This window comes from Pleurodeles waltl, chromosome 7 (assembly GCF_031143425.1).
Source record: "Pleurodeles waltl isolate 20211129_DDA chromosome 7, aPleWal1.hap1.20221129, whole genome shotgun sequence".
NCBI classification, from domain to species: Eukaryota; Metazoa; Chordata; class Amphibia; order Caudata; family Salamandridae; genus Pleurodeles; species Pleurodeles waltl.
Window position 1 is genome coordinate 1,518,813,906 of NC_090446.1, and position 25,500 is coordinate 1,518,839,405.

Here is a 25,500-nt window from a genome sequence, read left to right on the forward strand (position 1 = left end):
CACACAGTTCCTGGCTTTCGCCTCTCTTCATGCAATGCCTGGCCAGGTCAGCCTCTGTGTATCTTCAATGCTTATATTTTTAGTTTTTAGGTCGGAGCCTACCAGACAGTACATTTTCCCGGTTTACTAAAAACATCTTGGAGACATTCAGAAAGCTTCCCTGGGAGAGCATTCACCCACTGCTTACCATTGGCTTTGTAGCTGTAACTCACATTTTCTGGCTTTCTGTTTGCTGGCTTTAATAGTTTTAGTCTGTCCAGTGTGAGTTCACCCCTCCCAAGCAATGAAGCCTTTTCACACTACCTCCCTTTGCATGCTTTTAGGAGTGCTCCTTTCTGTAAACAGGCTTGTAAATCTTTTTATTTTGTCACATTTGCTGTGCATTCAAAGACAGAGAAACCATGTCAGCCTCTGTCTTCCAGGTTGTTTACCTTTCTTTCTCTGACTTCAAAGTGGGAGGATTTATATAACAATCTTGCTGGGTAATGGGGGTAGGAAAGTGTTTTTCTCAAGCACATGACAGTGAAGTGTGGAAGCATTTCTGAATATATTAGAATTAGCAAAGCATAAATGAAGTACACTTTTAATTAATTCTGAAGTGTGTTGTAAACAAATACTTTAATATGATCAAAACACATCAATACAATCAATAGGTGCTGCCATTTCCACACATCCTTTGTGCCCTGCATAGTTTTATTAGTAAAACTGTATGTCTGTATATATAATGGTCATTTCAATTGTAAATGTGTTGTCTGAAATGACAGTGTGCTACCACATGATGTATACTCCATGCCACTCCACTCTACTCTGCACGCTCCACGCCACTCCACTGTACCCTAAACGCTCCACGCCACTGCACTCTACTCTGCATGCTTCACTCCACTCTACTCTGCACGCTCCATGCCACTGCACTCTACTCTGCATGCTCCATGCCACTCCATTCTACACGCTCCATGCCACTCCACTCTACTCTGCATCCTCCATCCCACTCCACTCTATTCTGCACGCTCCATGCCACTGCAAGCTACTCTGCACGCTCCACGCCACTGCAAGCTACTCTGCACGCTCCACGCCACTCCACTCTACTCTGCACACTTCACGCCACTCCACTCTACTCTGTATGCTCCACGCCACTCCACTCTACACTGCACGCTCCACGCCACTGCACTCTACTCTGCATGCTCCACGCCACTGCACTCTACTCTGCACCACTCCACTCTACACCATGCCACTGCACTCTACCACACTCTGCACCACTCCATGTCACTGCACTCTATACCTCTCTATTCTGCACTTCTCTACTCTATGTTAATGCACTCTACACCACTATACTCTACGCCACTGCACTCTACACTAATTAAATCTAGGCCACTCTGCTCTACTCTGCACAACTCCGCTCTGCAACACTGCACTCTAAGCCACCCGACTCTATGCCAATACACTGAACACCAATGGACTCTACTCTGTGCCACTCCACTCTGTGCCCCTGCATTCTATGCCAATCCTCTGTGCACCACTCTAATCTACTCAGCACCACTGCACTCTATGCCATTGCGCTCTATCCCACTTTACGCTGTTACTCTATGCCACTCTACTGCATTCTACCTGCACAACTCCACTCTATGCCAATTCACTCTACTCTGAAACAGTCTACTCTACACCACTGCACTCTACACTCTGTACCAATGCACTCCATGCCACTCTACACCGCTGCACTCTGTACACTACACCAATGCACTCCATGCCACTCTACACTACTGCACTCTATGACACTCTGCTCTGCACCACTGCACTCTATGGAACTGTAGTCTGCAGCACTGCACTCTGACACTACACTCTACTCTGTACCACTCTACAACACTCTACTTTGCACCACTCTTCACAACTCTACTCTACACCACTGCACTTTATGCTACTGTACTCTACACCACTGCACTCTACACTCTGTACCAATGCACTCCATGCCACTCTACACCGCTGCACTCTGTACACTACACCAATGCACTCCATGCCACTCTACACTACTGCACTCTATGACACTCTGGTCTGCACCACTGCACTCTACACTCTGTACCAATGCACTCCATGCCACTCTACACCGCTGCACTCTGTACACTACACCAATGCACTCCATGCCACTCTACACCGCTGCACTCTGTACACTACACCAATGCACTCCATGCCACTCTACACCACTGCATTCTATGACACTCTGCTCTGCAACACTGCACTCTCCACCACTGAACTCCACTCTGCACCACTGCATTCTATGCCACTGTAGTCTGCAGCACTGCACTCTGACACTACACTCTACTCTGTACCACTCTACAACACTCTACTTTGCACCACTCTACTCTGCACCACTGCACTTTATGCTACTGTACTCTACACCACTGCTCTCTACTAGGCAACACTCCAATCTACACCACTGCATTCTACGACGTTGAATTGTATGCCACTGAATTCTGTGCTGCTGCACTCTATACCACTGCACTCTACGCCACTATACTGTGGAACACTCTATGCCAATGCACTCTGCACCAGTCCCCTATACTCTATGCCACTCCACTGTACCCCACGCTACGCGACTCCTCTCTATGCCACTCCAATACCCGTCACTCTATGCCACTTTACTCTACAACGCTCTAGTCCAGTCTTCACCATTCCACTCTATGACACTCTACGCAACTATCTTTTAGACATACTGAATAGCAGCCACACTGGTATCCCAACATGGCTGAAACACATTGGCAAAGCCAGTAACTCTTGCATAGGAGAGGCTCATTGGCTTTGCCAGTGCTTGTTGCACAAAATCTCTGTCCCGTTCCATTACGTGACTCTCTAGAGTTTTGAAACTGCATGTTTATGGGTCTGACTAAAGAGAAATGTATCCTCTGTAATATATACCTTTTATTAACAAGATTGTTTTGTGTACCTCCTAGGTCGATTTAAAAGCTTTCAGAATCAGTCATTTTCATGTAAAGTCAAGAGCATAATTATTTTTTGTGCTGACTTTTCAGTTTAAATATTTTTATTAGACAAATAGTAAATGCAGAAAGCATTAGGCAAAATAGAGAAAAAAACGTTTCTGATAGTCTGCAAAGCTGAATCCAAGAACCCAAGGTCACCAACTCAGCGTTTCAACCAACCCGAGAAAACATTTAACTCGCCCCTCCAAACAACAGACAAAAGTGCGGTGGGGACTTGGACCTAGAGGGAACAAAATAACAAAGTTCTCCGTCCACTTCTACGAACAGAATATTAAATCCCAGAGTCCAAACCTTCGGGCTTGTAAAACGGGTGAGGACACAACAGCCTATGCCCTGGGCTTAGCTGCCAAGCTCCCCAGGTCCATGCGTGATGTGCAGCTCCAGTCCAGGTTTTTTCCATTTGAATTCTGGAACTTGTAGTCCTGTTTTATAATGGAATAAACAGGACTACAAGTGCCAGAATTCAAAGGAAAAAACCTGGACTGGAGCAGCACATCATGTATGGACCGGGGAAACGTGGCAGGGCTGACTGGGTAGCAATTCTAAGTCTGTGGTGTAGATCTTTTACACAGCGTCACTCCACTGGGCAAGCACGACCCTTTTTTTTTATGGTTCTAGAACCTCATGCCACCTCCGCTGCTGTTAATAAGGAAGCCATGCCAGGAACAGTAAAGAGACCCCTAAACCCGTGATAAAAGCAGTGGAAACCAAATGCACAATTTCCCACCCAAAAGCCTATTTGCTCAGGTTCCACAGAGGGCGTGATGGGTGGCATTAAAGACATTTAAACATGTGAGTGACCCTGAGTCAGTGGAAACTCCCAGACCAATGCCCTGATCCAGGCTCTCTGCCAGCTCCAGATAGTACAGACATCCTGGCACCGTACTGTGGGAGAGCTGGCCAGTCTCGTGGCAGTGTTGGAGTGCTTAATTTGTGAGGGTGTTTTCAGGTGTTCAGCACCAGTCCTTGTTTCCTACCAGGGTCACCTGTTAACCACATGGGGGTGCTGTCAGTCTATTTTTTTCCAAAGCATATGAGCCAAGTGTTTAACAATTAAATATATATGTTTTAAAATAATAACACCAGGTTGCCCAGGCTATTCCTATAACTTTGGGACACTTAGTACAGTCCAAATTGTAACATTTGTTGGATTTTAGTGGGAAGTAGGTGTGTTGGCACCGGTAATTGGCAGTCCTGGCAGGGACCTGAAGTGGCACAAGTAGCAGGGTCCTCCCTAGTCATATTTCGGGCCCTGGCACTTACAATTTTATAAATGAGGCACTGCAGTGGTGGGCTACATGAGGAAAGACCTGGGTATTCGCATTCCATCCACCCTCACCGCCAGGCATACACCTGCTCTTTACTTCTGGAAGAGGGTCATAGGGTGCACGCAGCACACGAGGACCCTGAATTATGCCACCAGGGGGTCTGGTATTTACTTATAGAAGAAGGTGCCACTTATTGGCAAACTCCTGAAGACAGCTCACTCCTTGTCTCGTGTCACTCTGTTTATCATACAAGCTTTTAAAGAGAAAGCAAATATAGAAACCGGAGCAGTCACCAGCTGTGACGTCAGAGGCAGCACATCGGGAACGGCCCATTTAGAGCTTGTGAAAAAAGTTACAAGAACTAATTTACTGATCCCTTTTCAGAAATAAAGTGCATATTCTCCAATAAATCGACACAAAGTTTGGTTGCTGACAAAACTGAAAGGCCTTAAACTTCAAGTAGGGCTTTACTTTGGGTTTGGCGGATGGGGCACTTCATCCCAAACGTAGCCCGTTCCCTGTATTACACGTACCTTTAGCACCTGTAATACGGCGGATGGAATATCCACCACGTTTTGATAGAGTATCCCATCTGCCAAACACTAAATTTGGTCCTTAGTTTGTAATATAACAAATATTTGTAGAATGTTTCTCCAAGGGGTCTACTGGAGCTATTGATGAATAACAGAATATTCTTGTTACCCAACTCATTTTATCAACATTGTGAGGATAAAAGGCTCAGTGGACCCAGGAGGATTTAAACCTTTGACCATAGTGTCAAATACCCAACTCTACTGTGGGTGTGTTAGTCCTTTATGCCACCACTGCATCTTTCACCAGAAATGCTTTTATCTTCGATGAAAGTCACTGTTCTCAACAGAATTATGGAACGCGCTAGCACAATTTTCCCTAAACCAAGCTTCTAGACCAACCATGAAAATTACAAAACCTAGCTAAAAAAGCTGCCCTCAAACAGCAAAATTACCTTACACAATCATAAGGGTACCAAAATAAAAAATGCACACATACGCTTTTCACTAAAAGCAGGCATTCTGCCTTACTGGCTTTGTCAGTGTTTGTTTTGATCTACTTAAGGGCTGCATTAAGTGCCCTTAACTAGATCAAACACAAGTAGGCATGCGTCACAACCCAAAAAGGGCCTTCAGCAAAGCGACATGGTGCCAGCGTCGAGCTCTCTCAGGCTGCTAATGTGCCGGTAAAGGCCTTGCTAATTAAGACATCATCTAAGCCCATAATGTTAATTTAATTAGAAGAATCGCCGAGCGTTACATTGGAATTATTCCACAGAATTCATGCAGACAGGAGCTGGTACAGATGTGGCACAGGGCTCTTTGAGAGGAGATATATGACATTAATCAGAACGGGTCACAAAATTGCAGGGATTATTGGAAAGAGGAGATTAAAACAGAGAGAAAGAAGAAACAGAAAGAAGATCAGGTGTTGGAAATAGAAGAGAATGAATCTATAAAGGGGGAAAAGTCTAAAAGTAAAAAAGTCAAAAAAGTCAAAAATTTAAGTGAGCCAGATAAATTAGGGAATGAAAAAACACAGAAAAAGAGAGCAGTGGGATCAAAGAGAACACCAGAGACAGAAAAAAAAATGGCGTGAGCGAGGATGATGTAAACTACATAATGAAGATAAATATGAAAAGGAATTAAGAAAGAAACTAAGAGAGAAACAGAAAGATGTGAACAACAAATTGTGATGAAAAGTAGAGTATGAAAAAAGAAGCAAAGAGGAAAAAATAAAATATTTTTGTTTTTTAAATGAAGGAAGATAAAAAATGCAATAAACAGAAAGCCAGATAGCTACCCTGAAAGAACTTTCAAAGACAGAAAAAATAATTTTGGAGAAATGTTATCAAATAACGTAGTAAGTCAGAATCCTAACTAGCTTGATGAATGCATCAGTAGTAGAAACAGTGTGTGGCCTGGAAGATAGATTCACAATTTCAGTGGGCTCAGCATTTCATTTTTCTGAAGTCTTTTAGAGGAGTGCTCTAGACTGGATAGCACACCCTCTTGACACAATCATCAGGCAAATCAAGCATATAAAGAACGAAAGAAAGGCAGATTTGGTGAAATGAAGATGTAGCAACATAAAAAAATTAATTATGCAAAAATAAAAAAATAAAACACAAAAACAAAACAGTGACTCTCAAAAGAAAGATGGGAAAAAATGTGAACAAAGACAATAAGATTTGGAGAAACAAAATAAAAACTTATCTGAACCAATAACAGGAACAAACAAGTTGGGAGTAATGGGCATCAGGGAAGGCATGGAAACAAAGGAAACTGAAAATACCAACTCCCTTGTTGCAACATATGTAAAGTGTTTGAGGTCCAGATTTGGGACAACACACAATAGGAACCTCTAACATATTTACACAGAGAGCTACACAGGTTTGCAGTGAGTGCAACATACAAACATCACTCTTGGTAATATTAATGCATATTCAGGGTCCTTCTGAACACAGCAGGATCTGCTCGAGACTTACACTGCACGTCCAGGACGTACTGCGTCTGCTTCTTCTGTCCGCGCAGTGCAGGATGGGTAGCCTCGCAGGTCACAATGGCGCTGTTATCCTTTCGCTCAACCGCAAACCGGACTGTGTTAGTGACGCTGAAAGTTTTGCCGTTCTCCTGCCTGCTGCTGATGCCTGCAAGGAACCGGGAAGATATTTTAGAAGCGATGTGAGAGCGTACGAGGCAGGGACATAAAATACATTTTCACAGTGACCTGGTCATCAGATTACTAGGTTAAACGTAATAACTCAATGGAGTAAAAGCATATGAGAGCATGGACATAATTTACGGGTCCCATCTGTGACCCCAGGCTTGCCCCTTGTGACCCCTGGCACTGCCTTTGCGACCCCTGTCTCAGAGGTGGCAAAATCAGTGTCTAGAACACAGGGGCAGCTCATCCTAATGGACGCTGGGTGGGGCTCCACTTTCCTGGTTTTCAAGCAAATTGTTCATTGCACAATTAGTATATAACATCATTCACTATTTGTGTAATAAAAACAGAGTACAGTCCCCTAGAATAGAACCATATCTGGCAGCTAAGGTAAGTAAAAAAGGCTTTCAAATGTAAGTGGTGTGCACGCATGCGGGTGAGCGTGTGCTCATCTGAGTGTGAATGTGTGTGTACGGGTAGGCATGCATGTGTGAGCCACAATAATGGCATGTGATGTCACTTCCACAACCCCTGGCATTTTGGTGAATTGACGCCCATGTACGAGAGTCCAAACATTGCCATGAAACACAGCTTTAGACACCGGCCCTTATGACCAGTTGGCTGATAAATTCCAATGTGTGCGGTAAACCTTGTGTTATTCTTGCCAATGCCAACACAGCCTTCCAGTCTCTTGTGGGTAGTAACTTGAGTACCGTTTATTTGGGCAGTAGTGATACCTGAACTTTACGCAGATAGAAACAGTAGAAATGTGGAATGAAACGATGTGTTGAAACAAGGTATATGTATTATTAAACTACTATTAGAGAGGTAACCTGGGGATCCAGGTGTCAGGGTCGGGGGGTTACCTTAATGAGTTAGGACGGTGTGTTAAAAAGTTCTGCACATTTTCCCATGAGTACCTGTATATTCCTCTAAATCCCTTAATACGATTTGAAATAAAAATTAATAAATTTTGTGAGGCTGGATGCACTAAATTATACTGAGCTTACAACAGCAGTAACTGCTGGAAATAAATGTTTTACATTAACTTTGTTATTGAAGTAGGGGAGTTTGAGGTCTCTGCTAGAAAATCCCGCAGCGTCCCAATGATAATCTACAAGGTTTTACTTTGCATAGACTCTCCGGCGTCCATCCCCACTCCGAGGGAGGGAGCCTGTTTCCTGTGATTTCTCGGCTCAGTTACCGGGGGATTCAAAAATCTAAGGGTCACTAACGCAGGAAAACAAAAACATGGGAAACAAAACCAAGGCGTAGGTGCTAGCAGGGAGGTTGAAACCGAAATGAGTGCAAGGATAAGGTCAAAGGGCGAAGAATATCACTGTCTCCTTCCCCCTCAAAGTATTTAATGACATTATTACAGCTAATCTAATTAATTAAAAAAAAAAAAAAGAAAATTCCAAGAGTAAACTGCGAATTCCCCAAAATATCGGGAGCTTTATGACAATTAAAAAAAAAAAAAAAAACACACAGATTCTGACACTAGCCACTCCGACATTAATTTTAAAGTGATTAATGCATCTGGAAAATGGCAGCTGCGGCCTCCAATAAAGAGTTTCTAAGTCCTGCCTGGCCTGTGTGTATTCACTCCATGGCTGTGACTTGCCCAAGGGTCACTCGCCAGTATTTTAGTTTTTATTTTGTAAACTTGTGCTCGAGGTGATAATTCAGGCACCACAACAGACACAAATTACGTAGCCCTGCAGCGCTACCTGGAGTGTCTCATTTTTTCGCTTCGAATACTCACTAAGAGGCTGGATACCCTCTCGGGTGATTAGTGCGCTATACAAATCAACATAACATACATAACACTGAACCAATGTTCATCGCACATGCGCGGGCACTATGCAAATACGTACCCACAGGGCACCACATTCATGTTTCAACAACACGAGGAAGGCGGGGTGGAGGGAACTGATTATTTCAAGATGGAGAATTTGTTGTAAGTTCTAACATTTCTTCTAGGTTCATGTTTTTTGTGTTTTTCACCTAAATATTATTTTTGTGTCACTGCTTACGCTTGACCAGGGGCCTCCAACTGTTTCCGTAATCAGAGCTACTTATGTTCAATGAAAATCCTCCAGCGCTACTCATATTGTTAGTGCGATAACCGTGACCACATCACAGCAGGAGTCCAGCAGGAAATAAGTCTAAATTGATCTTTGACATCAAATGAGGCAGGACTTCGGGATCCAACTGAGGGGAAAGTTCTTGAGGAAGACTGACTTAGCCAACTGGATCTTGAAGAATTTGTAGTCGGTTTCCACTCCCAAACGTAGCAGTGGGAATTCAACAGGAAGGGGCCCTGAACATGAAAAGATAAACTTTTATCAGATCTCTTCCATCTACTAGATCTGGTAGGGAAAGGAAAGTGCAGGCAGAGCTGAGGCTTCTTCAGTGCTTAATTTGCATTAAAAAAAAGTTCCAGGGCTGTCGTTAGGCGGTCACTCCAGCACCCGCTGCCCCTGCCAATGACATCACCAATACAACTACTGTCACACACCTTCAAGTGTGGAAGTTCAGACAATTCCAGGCCCCCACAGATATAAGAATGGCTTGGGTGGTAGGTATTAGTCATTTGTATGCATATTTAATTAATAAACAACTGTTGTGGTGCTCACCTCTAAATTATACCAACGGTGCCACCATGTGGCAGACTACCATAAGTGCTAGTGTTCACAATTAAGTGCCGGTGCCCAGTACCACAAATCACTGGCTCAAATTGACCACTTATTACCAAGTAAGTTTGTTTTGGTGAACAGTCATGAAGCGTCTTGGATGAGAGCCAACACGTTTTAAAAGCTGCTATTTCTTTCAGTGGGAGTCAGTGGAGGTGTTTCGTGGCGGTTGTGTGATGCGGCCATGCCTTATCAAACTAAGCAACAGGTGAGCAGTGTTTTTTTTGTGCTTCTTGAGGATTTGAGAGAGAGATGATGGGGACACCTGTGTGGACAAGCCAAACACACACTAAATAGGATAAGGAGGAAAGGCAGATGCTCCTAAAAATACAAGAGTACCGCCTAAGGGAGAAACAGTGCTAGGTTCTTAAAACTGCCCTCCCCCACTAGTCTTGGCATGCTTCATCATCAGACTTGCAACAACATCCCTGCGATAGCCAACGTTCAGGACGGAGCAAACGGGAGGGGTAAAGAAAATACAAAACATAAACCTAGTGATCTACTCTGCAGAACACATAGGCCAATTAAAACTATCTCATGTGTGTCCAGAGCTAATGTTATTCATAGGCCCCCGGGATAAGATTAAAAATTGTATCATGGTGGTGATGTTGGGAAATTACTGGCCATTCAGCCCTATCATCTGCTCTGCTGTTGACATGTTTTGGCCATTCAGTATTGCCCATAGGGGTTGGGGCCTTCTTCAAGACTTTGGATCCCTTCCACTATACTCCATACCTGTATTCCTAGTTTTATGGAATTGGGATATGCTGGACTCAATGGTCCCCTACCAGTAAATATACACGGAATTTCTGAGTTTCTTTACTCGATTTTCTTAAAATGGAGTCCCATGGGAGCACCTCCCTGCAGTCACACATTCGTCAAGGGTAAGGTGCAACTTTTCACTGCCACTTGCGACTCCGTGATAACACCTGTGTTTAGGCTGTTGCAGTAATCCAAGCGAGGCATAGCCACAGTCAGAATTAGGGCACGTTTATGATATCAGTGGATCACCACCTGAAGGAAGCAACTTTAGAAGCTGCAGGAGGTACAATGCTATTTTGGGGATCGCATTTGCCTGGGAGCAAGTAATAGGTCACTATCAAAGAGCACTTTATTGCAGTGTTCTCCATCCATAGGGATTGAGGGACAGACCAGCTCGTCAGGCCAAGGCAAGCACTGTCTCACTGGATGCAGTCGTAGGCCCAGCCCGGCAGGCGGAGAGGACTTGTTTTCCGGCACATCAGGTCAGTGTTGGGTGCGTTCATGCCACGGATCCTGCAGTGCCTTCTCAATGGGAGTAACGCAGACACTCTCTACCCCCCCTTGTCCTTCTCTATAAGAAAGTATCCTTCTCTGTCCATTTCACTTGTGCCCTGCACAATAGGAATAAATTAGATTTTCCCTCTTGCATTCTTTACCTGCTCAGTGCAGACAAATGCAGACTTTCCTTTTTCACACTTCTCCACCTCCCCGCCAGGGCTCTATAATAAGAGCTCAAGCGAGGAAGAGGTCAGGTTGGTCTCCTGAAGCAGACAGATTGCTTGTTACTAATGATAGAAAGTGAACTCCAGAAACAGAATTCTGCAGCTGCCTCGGCTCAAAGTGTCAGGCATTTCTTATGAAAGATTTACAGAAATGTCCTCACAGGACCTACTACTCTGAGCTCCTCTGCCTTTGAGACATTTAGAACTGTACTTATATGTGGGCGCTTGAATCACCTGTGAGATTCTTGATAGGCAGACAAAAATACTCCTTCTGAGTTGAAAATGCGTGTGTTAGGTTTGTGCATTGAATACCAAGTTATCTCTCAGCAACCACAGTCCTTGCTTCTGGTGATCATGACATAGTTTTAAATCCACGACATAGTTTCTGGAAGCCTCAGAGAGAAGCTGATATGTACCAATACTGTACAGGGTCCCTAGAAGTGTGAACCCAAGTGCAGAGGTCCAGAGGCCCATACTGCAGGAGGCACAGTGTCCAGGGATTTCTAGATGCCAATGCTGTGGGATACAAGGGGCTGATGGATTGCCCGATGACCGTACTGTAAAATACAAAGTGACCAAGGGTTGGAATTGCTGAAAGAGTTGGATTTGTGGTACTGCTGGGCTCCCAGATGCTAACAGGATAGGATACAAAGTGTCAGTGTTACAAAGGGCACAGAGGCTTCTGGAGGTCCATGCTGTGTCAAAGAAGGGACCAGAAGGGTTCCAGTAAACCACACATCAGGATACAGTGTGTCCAAGGGTTCTACAATATACAAGACCAAAGCTTCGGCTACTACTACAAGATACAAAGTCTCATGGGCTTCCTGACGGCCAGGAGGAGGGATTCAGGGCTTCCAGGAGGTAGCAGGCACTTATGTTGCCTGTTACAATGGTGTCCCACCAGATCCCATATTGCTTGGTTCAAGGTATCCAGATGTTCCAGATGGCATTCTGCATGCAATAAGCAGACCATAATTTAAGTCTGGGATTTCCGGTGCTGGGCACCAACACTAAATTTTGAGCACTGGCACTTATGATAGTCTGCCACATGGTGGCATTCTTTGCCTAGTTTTGAGATGAGTACAACAGTTGTTTATTAATTAAATATACATTAAAATGACTAACATCTGATGCCCAAACCATTCTTATAGCTTTGGGAGCCTGGAATAGTCTGAATTGGGACACTTGTAGGAGTGTGGTTGTTACTAGTTGTGTTGGTACTGTCACTGGCAGCGTTGGCAGGGGCAACGGGTGGCACAAGCTGCTGTGGCCTCCGGACAGTGGCACACGTACTTTTTTTCTGTTTTTTTTTTTTTTTTTTTTTTTTTTTTTACAAATTAAGCCCTTGCTATAAGGAGCACTGTTGCTGAAAGGTCTCTAGAGGACAGTCTTAACAAGTTATGTCAGGGGCTCAGAGTGTGTGTGTAAGTTGTATTTGATGCTGTGTTGGTTTGAGGTGTTGACAGGGAACTCTGTTGTGTACCCTGAGGTCACTTTGGTCTGTTCAGTGCATCATGTCCACGCGTGGGTGTTGAGAGTCAAGAAAGAACAAGCCCTATGCAGTCTGAGTTCTGGACAAATGCCTGTGGATTTGCGTGTGGTGTGGCTACGTCAGTGTTTTATGTGGCTTCTGACGTAGAGTCTTGCGTTGCGCTGTTGAACAACCCTTCCACTGGCAGGGGAGTAGCTTGGCCAGTAAGGCTGGGTGGGTGTGAGCTTCAGATATGTTGACAATCACACCGGCGTATCATGGTAAAATACGTTATCTGTGACGCAGGGCATGAGGGGCGTAAGGGGGGGGTGGAAAGGGACAACAGTAAGGATAGTGAGGGCGTTTAAAAGAAAATATTTAGTAGAATAACTGACATTTTTAAGAACTTCAAAACAGAGGGGGGTACGTGTGTGTGTTTTAGTTTGTGCGTGCAGGTAAAACTCCTAGGCGAAACCCACCAAACATCTCATCATACCCGACTGAAAGCACCTGCACCCACCTATTTACTAGAGAATACATTTATTAGGGGTGCGTAACACCCCAAACCTCCCCTGAAAGATGCCCCTGTCCTTTGGGAGGTAATGCTGTTCTGCCTCTTTGTACCCTGAAGCCCCCCGCAGGTAAAGGAGATGTGGGTTTTCAGTGGCCACCTCCAGTTTTGCCACACGCACAGGCGTAGCAGCCCACACTTGTGTTCTGTCCTCCCTTGCTCAAGTTGTTTTTTCTGCAACCGATCCTATACGGAGGGGCGCAGCTTCAGGGGGGGGTTTGGGGTGTTACACCCCCCTAATAAATGTAGTTGTTTTTAAAATTAGTTGGGGACAGGGGCTTTCGTTCGGGTATTGTGAAAAGTCAGTCAGATTTCAGCAGGAATTTTTACAAACACGCAGACAAAAATCGCGCACACACTCTTTGAAAGTGCTCAAAAATACTGGTTATTTTACAGAATATTTTCCTGCTCCTACCAAACCTCATTCCTCTGCCTGTCCGCTGCCCCTTAGGCCCCTGTCGTGTGCCCTGCTTCTTGCATAATGTATTTAAACATTTTATGCCAGCCTGATAGTCGGAAAATCGGCAGGTCACCCCATAACCCCCCAATCTTACTGACGGAGCTACGCCCCTGCCTGCACGGGAAGTTAAGCTTCTGCCGGTCTCCTCTGGAAATGCACCGCGTTTCTTCTTCGGTTTTATTAGCAAAGACTCGGTTGCCTGGCTGGATGTGAAGTGCCTCGGATAAATATAACATACGCTCCTGGGGTGGACTAGCGCCTTGATGCACTCTCTGTGCAGCCGCCTGGCTCCGCACGACTCGTTCATCAGATCTCTTCGACTCTTACCAGAGACAAAACCACCGGAAGGAACAGTCTCCCTGGCCGCCAGACCCCCCCCCCCCCATCCTCGCCTCGGCCCACGGATCCTGTGAACTCATTCCTCATGCAAATATCACCCTGCACTCCACATTTACTCCTCTATTCCTTGTAATATTTTAATTCTGGGTAAGTATGAACAGAGCATCGTCTCCCCCCTGGGACGGAGTCGAAAGCGAGTAAAGAGAATAAATACATCTAGCCGCAGAATTCCCCCCAGGCTGGAGTTGGTAAGAATGCTTTTTCTGAGGAGTTGTGTAGAAATATGCAGTAAAGTCTGTGCCAACTTTCACACAAAAATAAATAAATAAAAACTGCAAAGGTTTAGGGGTGTACAGGGGCGTCGCGTCGGCAGTGTGTCATGGGGCCTGGTGCAAGGAGTGAACTGGCTAGCCCATACTTTCACCCCCCCCCCCCCCCCCCACCACCCCTCCAAGTCGCTCCTCCTAACCCCCTCCCCCCAAAGACGATGCTTGAATGATAAAATAGAATTATCAGGGTTCAGTGGGCCGCACAGGACTCTGGGCCCCGGTGACACTGCACCTGCTCCACCAATAGAAACCATGCCTCAGGTACACACCCTATCCATTTTTTAATAATTCTGAACGTTTGCGAGTCCTTGATTGAGAACCAGAAGAGGTAGTGGGCACAGGCGCGCCATCTTCATCCACCCATGCATGCCATGCTGTTCATTTGCGCGTGCATATTCTGTGGGTCTTGCATTTTCCTGCTCTCAGAACTGTTTTTAGCCCGTTTGGGTCCCCCGGGGCGCCCGCCTTGGGCGGAGACAGAAAAGGATGGAACACCAGCTGTGGGTGCATCGATGCACACCCTGTCCCCTCTGTCTGTGCCCGGCTCCTATATATTCATTAGGACGTGGGCTCCACCTGGTGCAGGACGGTGGCCCGCCGCGGCCATCAGACCTCCGTTCTTGCATCACGGAATGCCATAACCTGCAGTCAGTTCTTAAAAGCAGCCTTCCTGTTTATTTCGTGGTTGCGCAATTAATTGTATCTTCGTTTAGGGAATAAAAATAAATATTGCAGAACCACACGCATTCTGCAAGGCCGCGCATGAACACAGCCTGGATCGGATTGGACGATAGTGTCACCTGGCAGTGCCGGAAGGGCTGGGAGGACAGGCCAGTGTGTGGGACGGTTTTGTGGCAGTTTGTGGGCCTGTTTTGTGGTCTGGTGGGTCGCAGGTTACAGCTGATTTCCCTGATGTGTCCACAGACATTGCTTGCACCTTACCAGCTACAACTGTGAGTGCCAACTGGCGATCTGGGTCACCGCATGCATTATGTGATAGCACGGTGTCTGGTGCCCGCTACCTTAAAGTACCACACTTCGCTAACTCCGTAGACTGCGTCAAGGGATTCACTAACATAAAGTGACTGAGGTGGTTGGTGCCTTCGGAAGAGACATGTTGGGACCAGTGTGTGAGACCTTTTCTGTGGTTCCTGCACCAGTCAGAGGTTGGTAGGCAGTATCTGTGGTGGGCACAGGGTGCTTTGGTTGCCCATTGATTTGTCATGGCCTTAGCTACTACCTCAACCATGCTGGATAGCCAAGGGCTCTTTTCTAGATCCTCGCTCATCAACGGTAGTGTCAGTGAGCAGTGCAGCCTTACTCCAAGCAGTCATTGTAGGTTTGGCCCTCAGATGTGGTAGAACACAGTAATAGCCCACATATCAATACAATTGTTAAAAATCCTGAAAGAAATAAATAGCAACACAATTTTGGCATTTGTAAGTGCTGGAAATCCCAGATGGCAATGCCAGGAACTGAACGTGTGATCTACAGATCAGACTAGATATCAGAATCCTCATTTAACTCTGTAATTAATACCTGTTGCATCACTGCCAGGTCTCTGAAGGTGTTAAGAAAGCACCTTCTCTGATCCAGTTCACATTTGTACTGGTTTCTGCGGAAAATCAGTGTTCAAGGATGATAGTTCAGTGTGCTGGAGCCAGTGCTGTGACGATGTCCAAAACTAAGTAACCCAACACTGAATTGTATCCGAACCAGGGACAGGGTTGTGTTACTGGTTGGAAATGCAATCTAGAGAGAGCCCAGTGATATTGGAATGTCCTGTGCACCTGGGCTTCTAAGCGCTGGTGCAGATGAAGGAGTTACCAGGCACAATTCGGAGGACCAGTGCTGACTCCAAGCTCTTCCTACACAAGTTCAGGGTACTGGCAAGTACTGGTGGAAGACCGGTACTCTGCAATTGGCACCTCATGAGTGTCAGGAATCTCAGGGGGTCTTTGTAATGTCTGATTGTAATCAATGTTTTCTAGTGGATCGTGCACCCACTGGTCCTGTGCTACCCACAAGACTGCAGAAGGCACCCACTTCCGTTTAGGGATTGAGACCAAATGGACATTCAAACCATGACAGCTTAGTATTTATAATAAGTTATACAAATTGTTCCAATGGTCCTGTGCTAAAGGTGACAAGCTTCACTCAATGGACCACACACAAGGTATTTGAGGAAACACTAAAGCTCCTTTCCAGCTTTGAGAAGGTAACATACACAGCTACAAAAATTCAAGTGGGAGTTACCAAAAAAGTGCTCAAGCTATGCTACTGCCCACCATTTGGACGTGGGTTGTAGTGCTCACTAGCTCTTGCTATGGAGGCGTTAAAAGGGCAGTCCAATGATGCAGCGTAGGCACACTAGAAGATCTATTTCTTTGGTGTCTTCAGCATGTACCTGACCAACTTGTGATGCTGATGTCCAAGAGATGCTTCGGATATGGTCCAGGTACTCATGACTCCTGGACAGACTCTGCTAGAATTGTTCTGCAAGCCAGTTTCTGTAAGGCAAACCTTGGCCTAGTCCTGATGTCAAGGAATGCTCCTCTCAACTGGGTGGTAAAGCTCCTCTTCTTCCTAATAGGAACTACTCTTCTAGAATTAGGCTTCTTTCCAGTTTTGGTGGGGGGATCACCAACACCGACTCCCCATAACCTGTTCTTCTCGCAGATTTTGGTCCAGAGTTTCAGTCTCAATTTAAGACAAGCACAAAGTTGTGGCTCAAGAGAAAGTCATTTCACATTCTATGTTGGGATAGAAGATAAATGAAGAGCCAAGCAAAATAGGGAGGGAGCATCCTTCCAGGCATGTTTCTGAGCCTCCTACCATGAAGGGGACTGGTTAGGTTGGGTCTATTTTTCAGTGGAAGGCCAGGTATCTCAAGTGTGGCTGAGCTGCTGCTGGACTGATCTGGCACTAGGCTACAAATCTATGCTAACTGATTTAAACCAGGGCAGTGCTGCTCTAGGGAAGGTCCCTAGTCTAAATATGGTTTGCAGCATATCATTAACATGATGGTGACACATGTATTGGGTCTTTAGGGTGCCACCCTAGGGGCTTCTCCTAGGACAGGGAAACAAGATGCCATAAACCCTGATATAAGCAACCCCCATTTACACATGCATTGTGACCTCTAAGAGAGCACCATTCGTCAAGCAAGCATGCTCAACACTCACCAACATTTTCACGCACTACACACAGGAACTGGAAATTATTGTTCACGTGGGGCGGCAAAGCTGTAAACTCTCTCATGGTTACGGGTAACAAGGTCCGTGCTCCTGAGTTATTATCCGATTGGCAGCACCTGCTAACCTTCCCCTATGCTGACAAAGGGGCGCAAGGTACCCTCAAGTATGGATGACGGTGCCCTTTGGATGTACCCCAGTTTAGCATGGGCTTGTCCAAGCTGGTAGAACATGTGCCTAAGGAGGAAATACTAACCTACAATATGTGCCCTCACCTTCCAAGCACAAAGGCTGCTTGCGACCATTCTAACACTAGCACATGAGTGTATGTGGTGTGCACTGGTGTGAACGGAAGAGTGCTGTGTGTGGTATTTAGTGTGGATATGCCATTGATGAAGGTGTGGTACTCCCGATATAGTGTGGCTGTCAGGAGCAGGTCCATTCCCTGAATGTCTTCTCTTCCAGCCTGTGTCCTCAGCATTGATATTTAAATTGACACTTCGTTTTCGCTCTAACACGGTCCTCGAGTGCTTCCATGTACAAACAAGTAAGCGTCTTTCTCTTGCTGCTCGAGGTGGTTTACTCACTTTCCTGTAGCGTAGGCATGCTCCACTATAAATGTGTTGATTCTGCCCGATTTTACGTTAAAATCTACGGACACGCTGATACTTAATGCCATTGACTGGCTCCGGACAATTTTTTTCAGTTCATCTGTAATGCTACCTCGCAACCTATGCATTGACGGTCCCATGCGCACTGCCAATAATCGGGCACTTTCGGGGTTTGATTCCTCCCCTTGTTTCACACCTCACATTGGATTCTCTGTGTACGTAGTCCTTTCTTGGAGGTCCTAACCCCTACAACTAGGGTCACATATTTGGGCTTATCAGGGCTCTTATATTACCCTCTACTTGACCACTGGAATCATCGAACACCCGTGGCAGCCCTACTCAGGACTGACTACCGTCTCTTCTTTACTTACTGGACTTACTGTTTTCTTCTGCCCCTGGCCAGACGGGCCCAGGTATGTTTTTACCATAACTTACCTTTGCACTAGCTCCATTACCCCTTAGCACGTCTCTTTCTCTCTAAACTGAATTCCTTTCCGGCACCTAACCACCTATTCATCTTGCTACTTTCTCTGAGTTTTGCCTCTTGTAAACCTACTCACCTGGCGCTATTAATCACTATTGTAACTTTACCTCCTTGGCACCTATTTCACTAGTATTCGGGTTCACTTCACGATATGTTAACTATATTCCTAGGTATCCAAAACAGACACTTTTTACACCCAACTCACTGGACACAGTCTCTGCTGTAACTCGCACTTGTGTTTGGATCCACACGACAACATCTATTTTCCCATGCTGCATGACTCCCCACTCACTTGCATGTAATCGCACATGCATCTTTTCGAAGCGGATTACGGGTTCACCGTAACATTGTTAACATTCAATAATTTTATATCTTCAGGCCAACTGTACATATTGGTATGTTTTTATTACTTCTTTACAGCCTTGATAAAGTCACTTGTGTGACGAAACACGTGTTGGCTGTTTCCTGTAAGACGACACAAACCTACACCTGTGAATAAAGACTCTACCAAAACACCAACCCGGAATCATCGCTTTACTCTTCGCCTTTGGATTCGCAATACTTGGGCTCTACTTTCGTCCCAGAAACATTGTTGAACTCTTACCTCTTTGTGTGCCTTGGTCTACCTGTATTTACTGTGTCCTCAGCATGTATTTGACCATTTAGTGATGCTGATATCCCAGTGATGCTTCAGATATGTTCCATGTGATATGAGGGGATCTCTATGTGGTGTGTGGCGTGGACATCTCATTTGTGAAGTTGTGGTACTCCAGATATGGTGTGCCTGTCAGGAGCAGGCCCACTCCCTGAATGTCATCATTCTCTTCCAGCCTGTGTCCATAACATGTATGTGACTGTCTAGTGATGCTTCGGATATGTTCCATGTGATATGAGGGGATCTCTTTGTGGTGTGGACATCTCATCTGTGAAGGTGTGGTACTCCAGATATGGTGTGCCTGTCAGGAGCAAATCCACTTCATGGATGTCATCTCTTCCAGCCTGTGTCCTCAGCATGTATCCAGTTGAATATGATGATCTTTATCCAATGATGGGCGTTTTCCACATGACAAAAGTTGTGTTGTGGTGTGCAGGAAGTTATCTCAATATATGTGGCATAGATGATGCACTTAATGAGGCTGAAATCATCAGGAAGCAAAACTGTCTAGTCAGTATTATACAGAACCCGTTAAGTTCATCCATTAGAAGTCATGCTCATCATATCTGAGGCTATAGAAAAATTATGTTCAAATGCTTTCTGGAACAAGAATGACAAATTGAGTTTTGCAGATCTTATCTCAGAAGAGAACAAGGCACAGGGTGCACTTCATTCAAAAGACAAAATGCAAAGGCAGGCAGTGTTCAATACACTCAGTTAAAAATCAGAAAACCTGAAAAAAAAGTTTGTAGAGTTTGTCAAAGAATGTGAAGAAAATTCAGAACTTTGCAAGTACTGGAGAAATGTTTTGCACATGATAGGTCTAGTGAAACATTTGGTACATGTTGATCAGGAAGGTGTTTGGGAGCTGCACATGAAGACTTTGGAGTAATTGATTACTGTGTTTTCTGAATTCAATTGTATAAACTACCTGAGATACGGGTCCTGATATTTCGAAAGAGTGAAGAAGCTAGAAGTGGAAAAAAGATACCTCTATAGAAAATGCATCCAAAGGCACTTTGTGGTGAAAAACAAAGAGGGAAGATTCAATGCTGTGGCTCAAGATATGAAACTGGAACAGACGATCCAGAGATGACAGAAAAACTTCCGGGGAATTGTTGGTCAGACACGTGAAAGTGAATATGTTGCTGAATGGCATCTAATTTACCATGAAGCCCTTTTTATTTGCAATGTTTTCAGAGAGATGACAAATTCAAAATTAATGGTCCATACTGAAACTGTTCCTCACCACAAACTTATGGGAAAGAAGGGGAACGTTTTAATAAGCATGTTGACAGCCTTCTTCATTTCATGCAGCAGCAAGGAAGTCCCTTTGAAATGACTGAGGCTTTGCAATTACAGAACTTCGTGACCAAACAATATGCGGGTAACGGTAGAAAGGCACGTCTACTAGATGTCCTGGAAAATGGATCGAAACTAGACGCAGAACTGAAGCAGGATAGATTTGTATTGAAAGAGGAAAAGCTGTTTGACATAATCACTAAAGCTAAACTTCCACGCTTTAATTGCCATAGTAAGAGTTTTGTCAAACAGCCACTACAAAACAAGTTCCAAAAAAACAACTTTTGCAAGCACATGGAGAGATGGATGTAGCAGAAGAAAGGGGTGAATTTATCAAGGATATTCTGTCTCATGATCTTCTTCTTTCAACAAACGCATTATTTGATGGATAAGCTGCAGCCAAACCAGTGAAACACAAACTCGTAGAAGAGCTCGAAAAATCCTTTCATCTGAAGAATTTCAATTTGAAAAGGTGTCTTCATTGAAAAGTGCTTTTGTTGTGGACTATATGTCACAATTGCGAATGGTCAAGATTTCATCCATGCAAAATTACATAGAGGTCGTTCAGACTATTTTAAAGAAATCAAAGTCCGCGTGCACCTTGCAAGAACTGCACATCGTCTTTGACAGTTAGGTTGAACTATCTGTCAAAGAATGTGAGAGAATCAACCAAATGTCTACAAGTGGAACAAATGACCTCGCCTGCATCAAAAACCTGTACCTGTGCAACTTTGTTAAAAAGCTGGTCATCAACATCAAACAAGATGAACCTGGAGATGTTAATTTGCAAAACATTGCTGATACTTCAGTGAACAGTGAATTTCCAATGATTGCAAGTGGAATGATTGTCCAGAGAAGTTGATGCTTGCAGAGATATATTCAAAAGGTACGGGCCTTATTGTTCAACAACTTAACCTTAAACTGGAGGAAGCTGACCTTTTTGTTGTGCAACATGTTGAGGGGGCTGTTCGAAATGGTTCCAATTGAGTCACTGTACTGTCAAATGACACAGATGCTATTATTGTGCTACTTAGATTTGTTACAATGTTCATAAGTCAAGAATTGTCAGAGTTATGGATACGTTATGGAACAGGTGAGAAAAGATACTCAACCCTGCTTCATATTCTGAACAAGAAACTTGATCAAGAGATGCCCAATGTTCTTATCAAGGCACATCTTCTTACGGGTGATGGCACTATGAGCAAATTTGGAAAAAATCTTGGAGCTCTAACTGCTGAACCTGTGAAGTTTCTAAAAGGATTTGCTCAGATAGAAGAAGAATGTTGCTTTAAAGACTTAGAATAATACCTTGTGCATGTGTGGAAAACGAGTTCTGACTGTCATGTAATTGACGATCTTTGGTACAGTGAGTTCAAGAGATCAGTCCCGCTAAGTGACCTTCCACCAACACCATATTCTGTGCATGGACACATTAAAAGAGTGTTCTACTTTGGATCATGCATATGTAGAGAAAGGTCTGTGTGAATTTGGTTGGGAAGATATTGATAGGATGCTAAAACCTATGATATTTCTAAAGCCTGTACCCACAGAACGTACACATACATGTATTTACAAAGTCTGTGCTACAAAAAGATGTCCCTGATGATATGCTCCTCTCAAATGTTCAGCATTCTGCAAATGTACCACGAGCGATTGCCAAAACAAACAAATAAATAAAAGTAAACTATTGAAATTGGTCTAAAACAGGAGTGATAAATATGATTTTTTCCTATTCAGATCATAAACATTGCTTGGTGTATACATAAAAGGATTAAAAACTATTATTTGTTTCACTTCTATATATGCCTCTTCTTTATCTTCTATAGCCACCATTTTGGAAAATGGCAGAAGGGCTCCTCTGAGGAGTTATTTTCTGTCTCTATAAGACTACTTGACCCCCCAAAAATATGTTTTGACACCAAAATGAAGCATATAGGTCTCATGGTTCCTGAAATATTACATTACTGCAACACATCGCCATTTTAAAAAATGCTATCTAGAAAAATTCGGCCCAGATTAGCAATGTCTACCCAAGCTAAATTAATTCTTCTAATGATTCAAAAACAAAAATCAAAAATGAAAATCTCTGGACCACAATTTTTTTACGGAGGTATATCGGGGGTCCGGGATTACTAGTGATGCTGATGTCCCAGTGATGTTTCGGATATGGTCCGGGTGAGACGAGGGGATCTCTATGTGGTGTGGACATCTTATTTGTGAATGTGTGGTACTCCAGATACGGTGTGGCCGTCAGGAGCAGGCCTATTTCCTGGATGTCTTCTCTTCCAGACTGTGTCCCCGGCATACCCTAGCTCTCTTCTTGAATCACTGTTTCTCCTGCAGCCGCTGACAGGATGTTGGATATAAACCTCACTGTTGATGGATTGGCCTATTTAAATATGTTGCCTGTGATGGGAACTGGCTCAGAAACCTATAATTCATGACAGGCTGGTGTAGCGAAGCACAAACTGCCCTGTCATCCCAACCTCTCCCGGTGTCCTCAGCTGTCCCCGGCTGATGAAGATCTGATGTTTATTTTGCAGCTGTCTCACCCCACATGTTTTATGTTTCTCCTGTGATTACCCCTGCTCTGCCTCACCTGGTGGGCGCATATCCTCAGAAACCACCGAGTATCATCAACTGCTGCAGTCTTCCCAGCCTAGCCCTGGGTTAAAGTTGGGAGAGGGCACCTCAGATGTGTCCTTTGCATGTTCCCTACCTCGGCCCATCATTGACGGCCTGACTAGTTCACAGCACTGTAATTCGCATTTAGTGGGGCAGCCATTTTGCTGCATCGTTTAAGTAATACTAATGATTTTACTTAAAAAATTTTTTAAAAAACTTGTCGTGTCCAATAATCTGGCTGTCTTCTACCACCACGAGTATGCAGTCAAAGTCTAATATTGAATGGTTCCATCCTTGAGAAAGAGTTGGGAGCCTTCAGTGTGGACGGTGTCCTCTTGAGAGCCAGCCATAGTGATACGATTGTTTGCAGTCAACCATCCACCTGCATATTCCACATGGTCTGCCAGCATCAGTTTTCGTGGGACGAATCTTGCAAAAAAAAAAAAACATCATCCACCTCTAACTGGTGGGCTCCTAAAACTTTAAAACAATGCAGCCCCATGATTGGGAGCTAGGACCCCATCCAGGTATCCCTGATTGGAAAAGTACTCTAGCGCTTCAAAGAGTTGTGCTATGACAGACCAGCATGTTCATGATGGGTGCTTCCTTGATGTCAGTGCCACATACTTGCTGACCCCTGAAATGAGGACTAAGCCAGAAGGAACTTCTGGTGCCTTCGGTAGTGTGTGGCTGCAGGAAGGTGCACCCCCCCTCACTCCCACAGTGAACGAAAATGTCCAGCAACCTATTCCAGCATCAGCCTGGAGCTGCGGGCCTCCTGTTTCATCTTCTTTATTGACATAGAGGAGGGTTGCAGTGACATTCAACAAGTAAGGCCTGCAGATGCTTATGAGCTCATAGCGAAGCGCATGGCTGGGGCTTGCTCTCCCCACCACTCAAAAACTGTGCCGGTTTGTGTAAAAGGTGGACTTCGTCCTACAGGGCCTCAGTTCTGAGTGTGGAGCTGAGCTCTTGCTGACAGACCTGGACTGTGAGAGAATCCCCCAGCTATGCTTTATGGAACCCTTTGCTGTACCAGAGTGAGTCCTACCCTATCTGTTTCCCTCGCCAACTTGCAATCCTCAGTTTCAAGCCAAGTGATAGAGAGACCAGACGGCTACCCAGTACTGAACATTCCCTGCGGACTCTGACTGAGAGACTTTATACTGCCAACAAGAAACCTGACCAGTTATTCAAAACAAAGATATCCTTGCATGTTACAGTATGGGGGGGCCTGGAATTTAAACTGCAAGTTACCCCAAAGGCTTAGGGCACCATGGGCAAAATAATGTATTAACTGTCAATCAATCAGGATTTGTAAAGTGCAGCTTGTGACCTGCAGGAGTATCCAAGCACAGAGTGCAGATGCTCAGATCACTTGAACAGCCTGGCCTTGAGTCCTTTCCGGAACTCCACAAGGGAAGAGGAGGTCTGGAGGTGAAGGGGGAGGTCGTTCCAGGATTTTGCCATGAAGAAGGAGAAGGAGCGTCCTCCACTGTTGCTCTGGTCGATGCGGGTGTGTGTGTGAGGGAGAGGGAGGCAGAGCGCAGACGTCTGGGGGGGTTGGTGGAACTTCAGGCAGTGGTTGATGTATGCTGGTCCTTTATAGTGAAGAGCTTTGTAGGTGTGGCTCATCATCTTGAACTGGCATCTCTTCCGTACGGGGAGCCAGTGGAGGGTGATGTGGGTCTTTTCAGAGAGGTCAAGGATGGGTCTGGCCTCTGAGACCATCAAGACCAAAGACATGAGAGATTGAGTGGTCGTGGGGGGCTCAGACCCTAACTGAAAGTATAGCCAGAGGCGAAAGAATTGACTGCAACCATCCACTCCAAAGAGATAAAACTTTACAGTTTTAGTGGGAGGGTTATGACTCTGACCATGGCATAACTAGGGAACCTAGAAACCGACTGCACCTGAAGATCTAGATTCTAACATGCTAACATGCTATCAAGATAACTAGGGCCTGATTTTGAGTTTTGGTGATCGATCTGCTCTGTCACAAATGTGACTGACATCCCATCCACTTTATTATGATTCCATTATATCCTTTGGAAATCGTAATACAGCGGACGGGCTATCCTTCACGTTTGTGACAGTAACCTGGTCTGCCAAACTTTGAATCAGCCCCTTGCTTCTCTATCTGTCTGTTAGCAGAGAAAACTAATTGCAAACTTAGGTAATGTGTGAAAACTTGCCTGAATGCACTATGGGGACTATTCCACGAAATACAATGAAAAGGAGAATAAAAACACCCTCTGGACCGTGAGGAACAGACCCAGGCATGAGAAACGACCACCACTGAAGTGTTCTTTTGTGCCTCCCCA

General features: G+C 44.8%; 1 protein-coding gene across 2 annotated transcripts in view; it reads right to left on the bottom strand.

Annotated features, from left to right (window-relative positions):
• Positions 1 to 25,500, bottom strand: part of CADM4 (cell adhesion molecule 4) — a 905,868-nt gene that overhangs the window by 163,141 nt on the left and 717,227 nt on the right. For both annotated transcript variants that reach the window (XM_069201342.1, XM_069201341.1), the window contains exon 5: positions 6,777 to 6,938. In XM_069201342.1, coding sequence (XP_069057443.1) covers positions 6,777 to 6,938 — 162 coding nt within the window. The remainder of the gene's footprint in view (positions 1 to 6,776; positions 6,939 to 25,500) is intronic.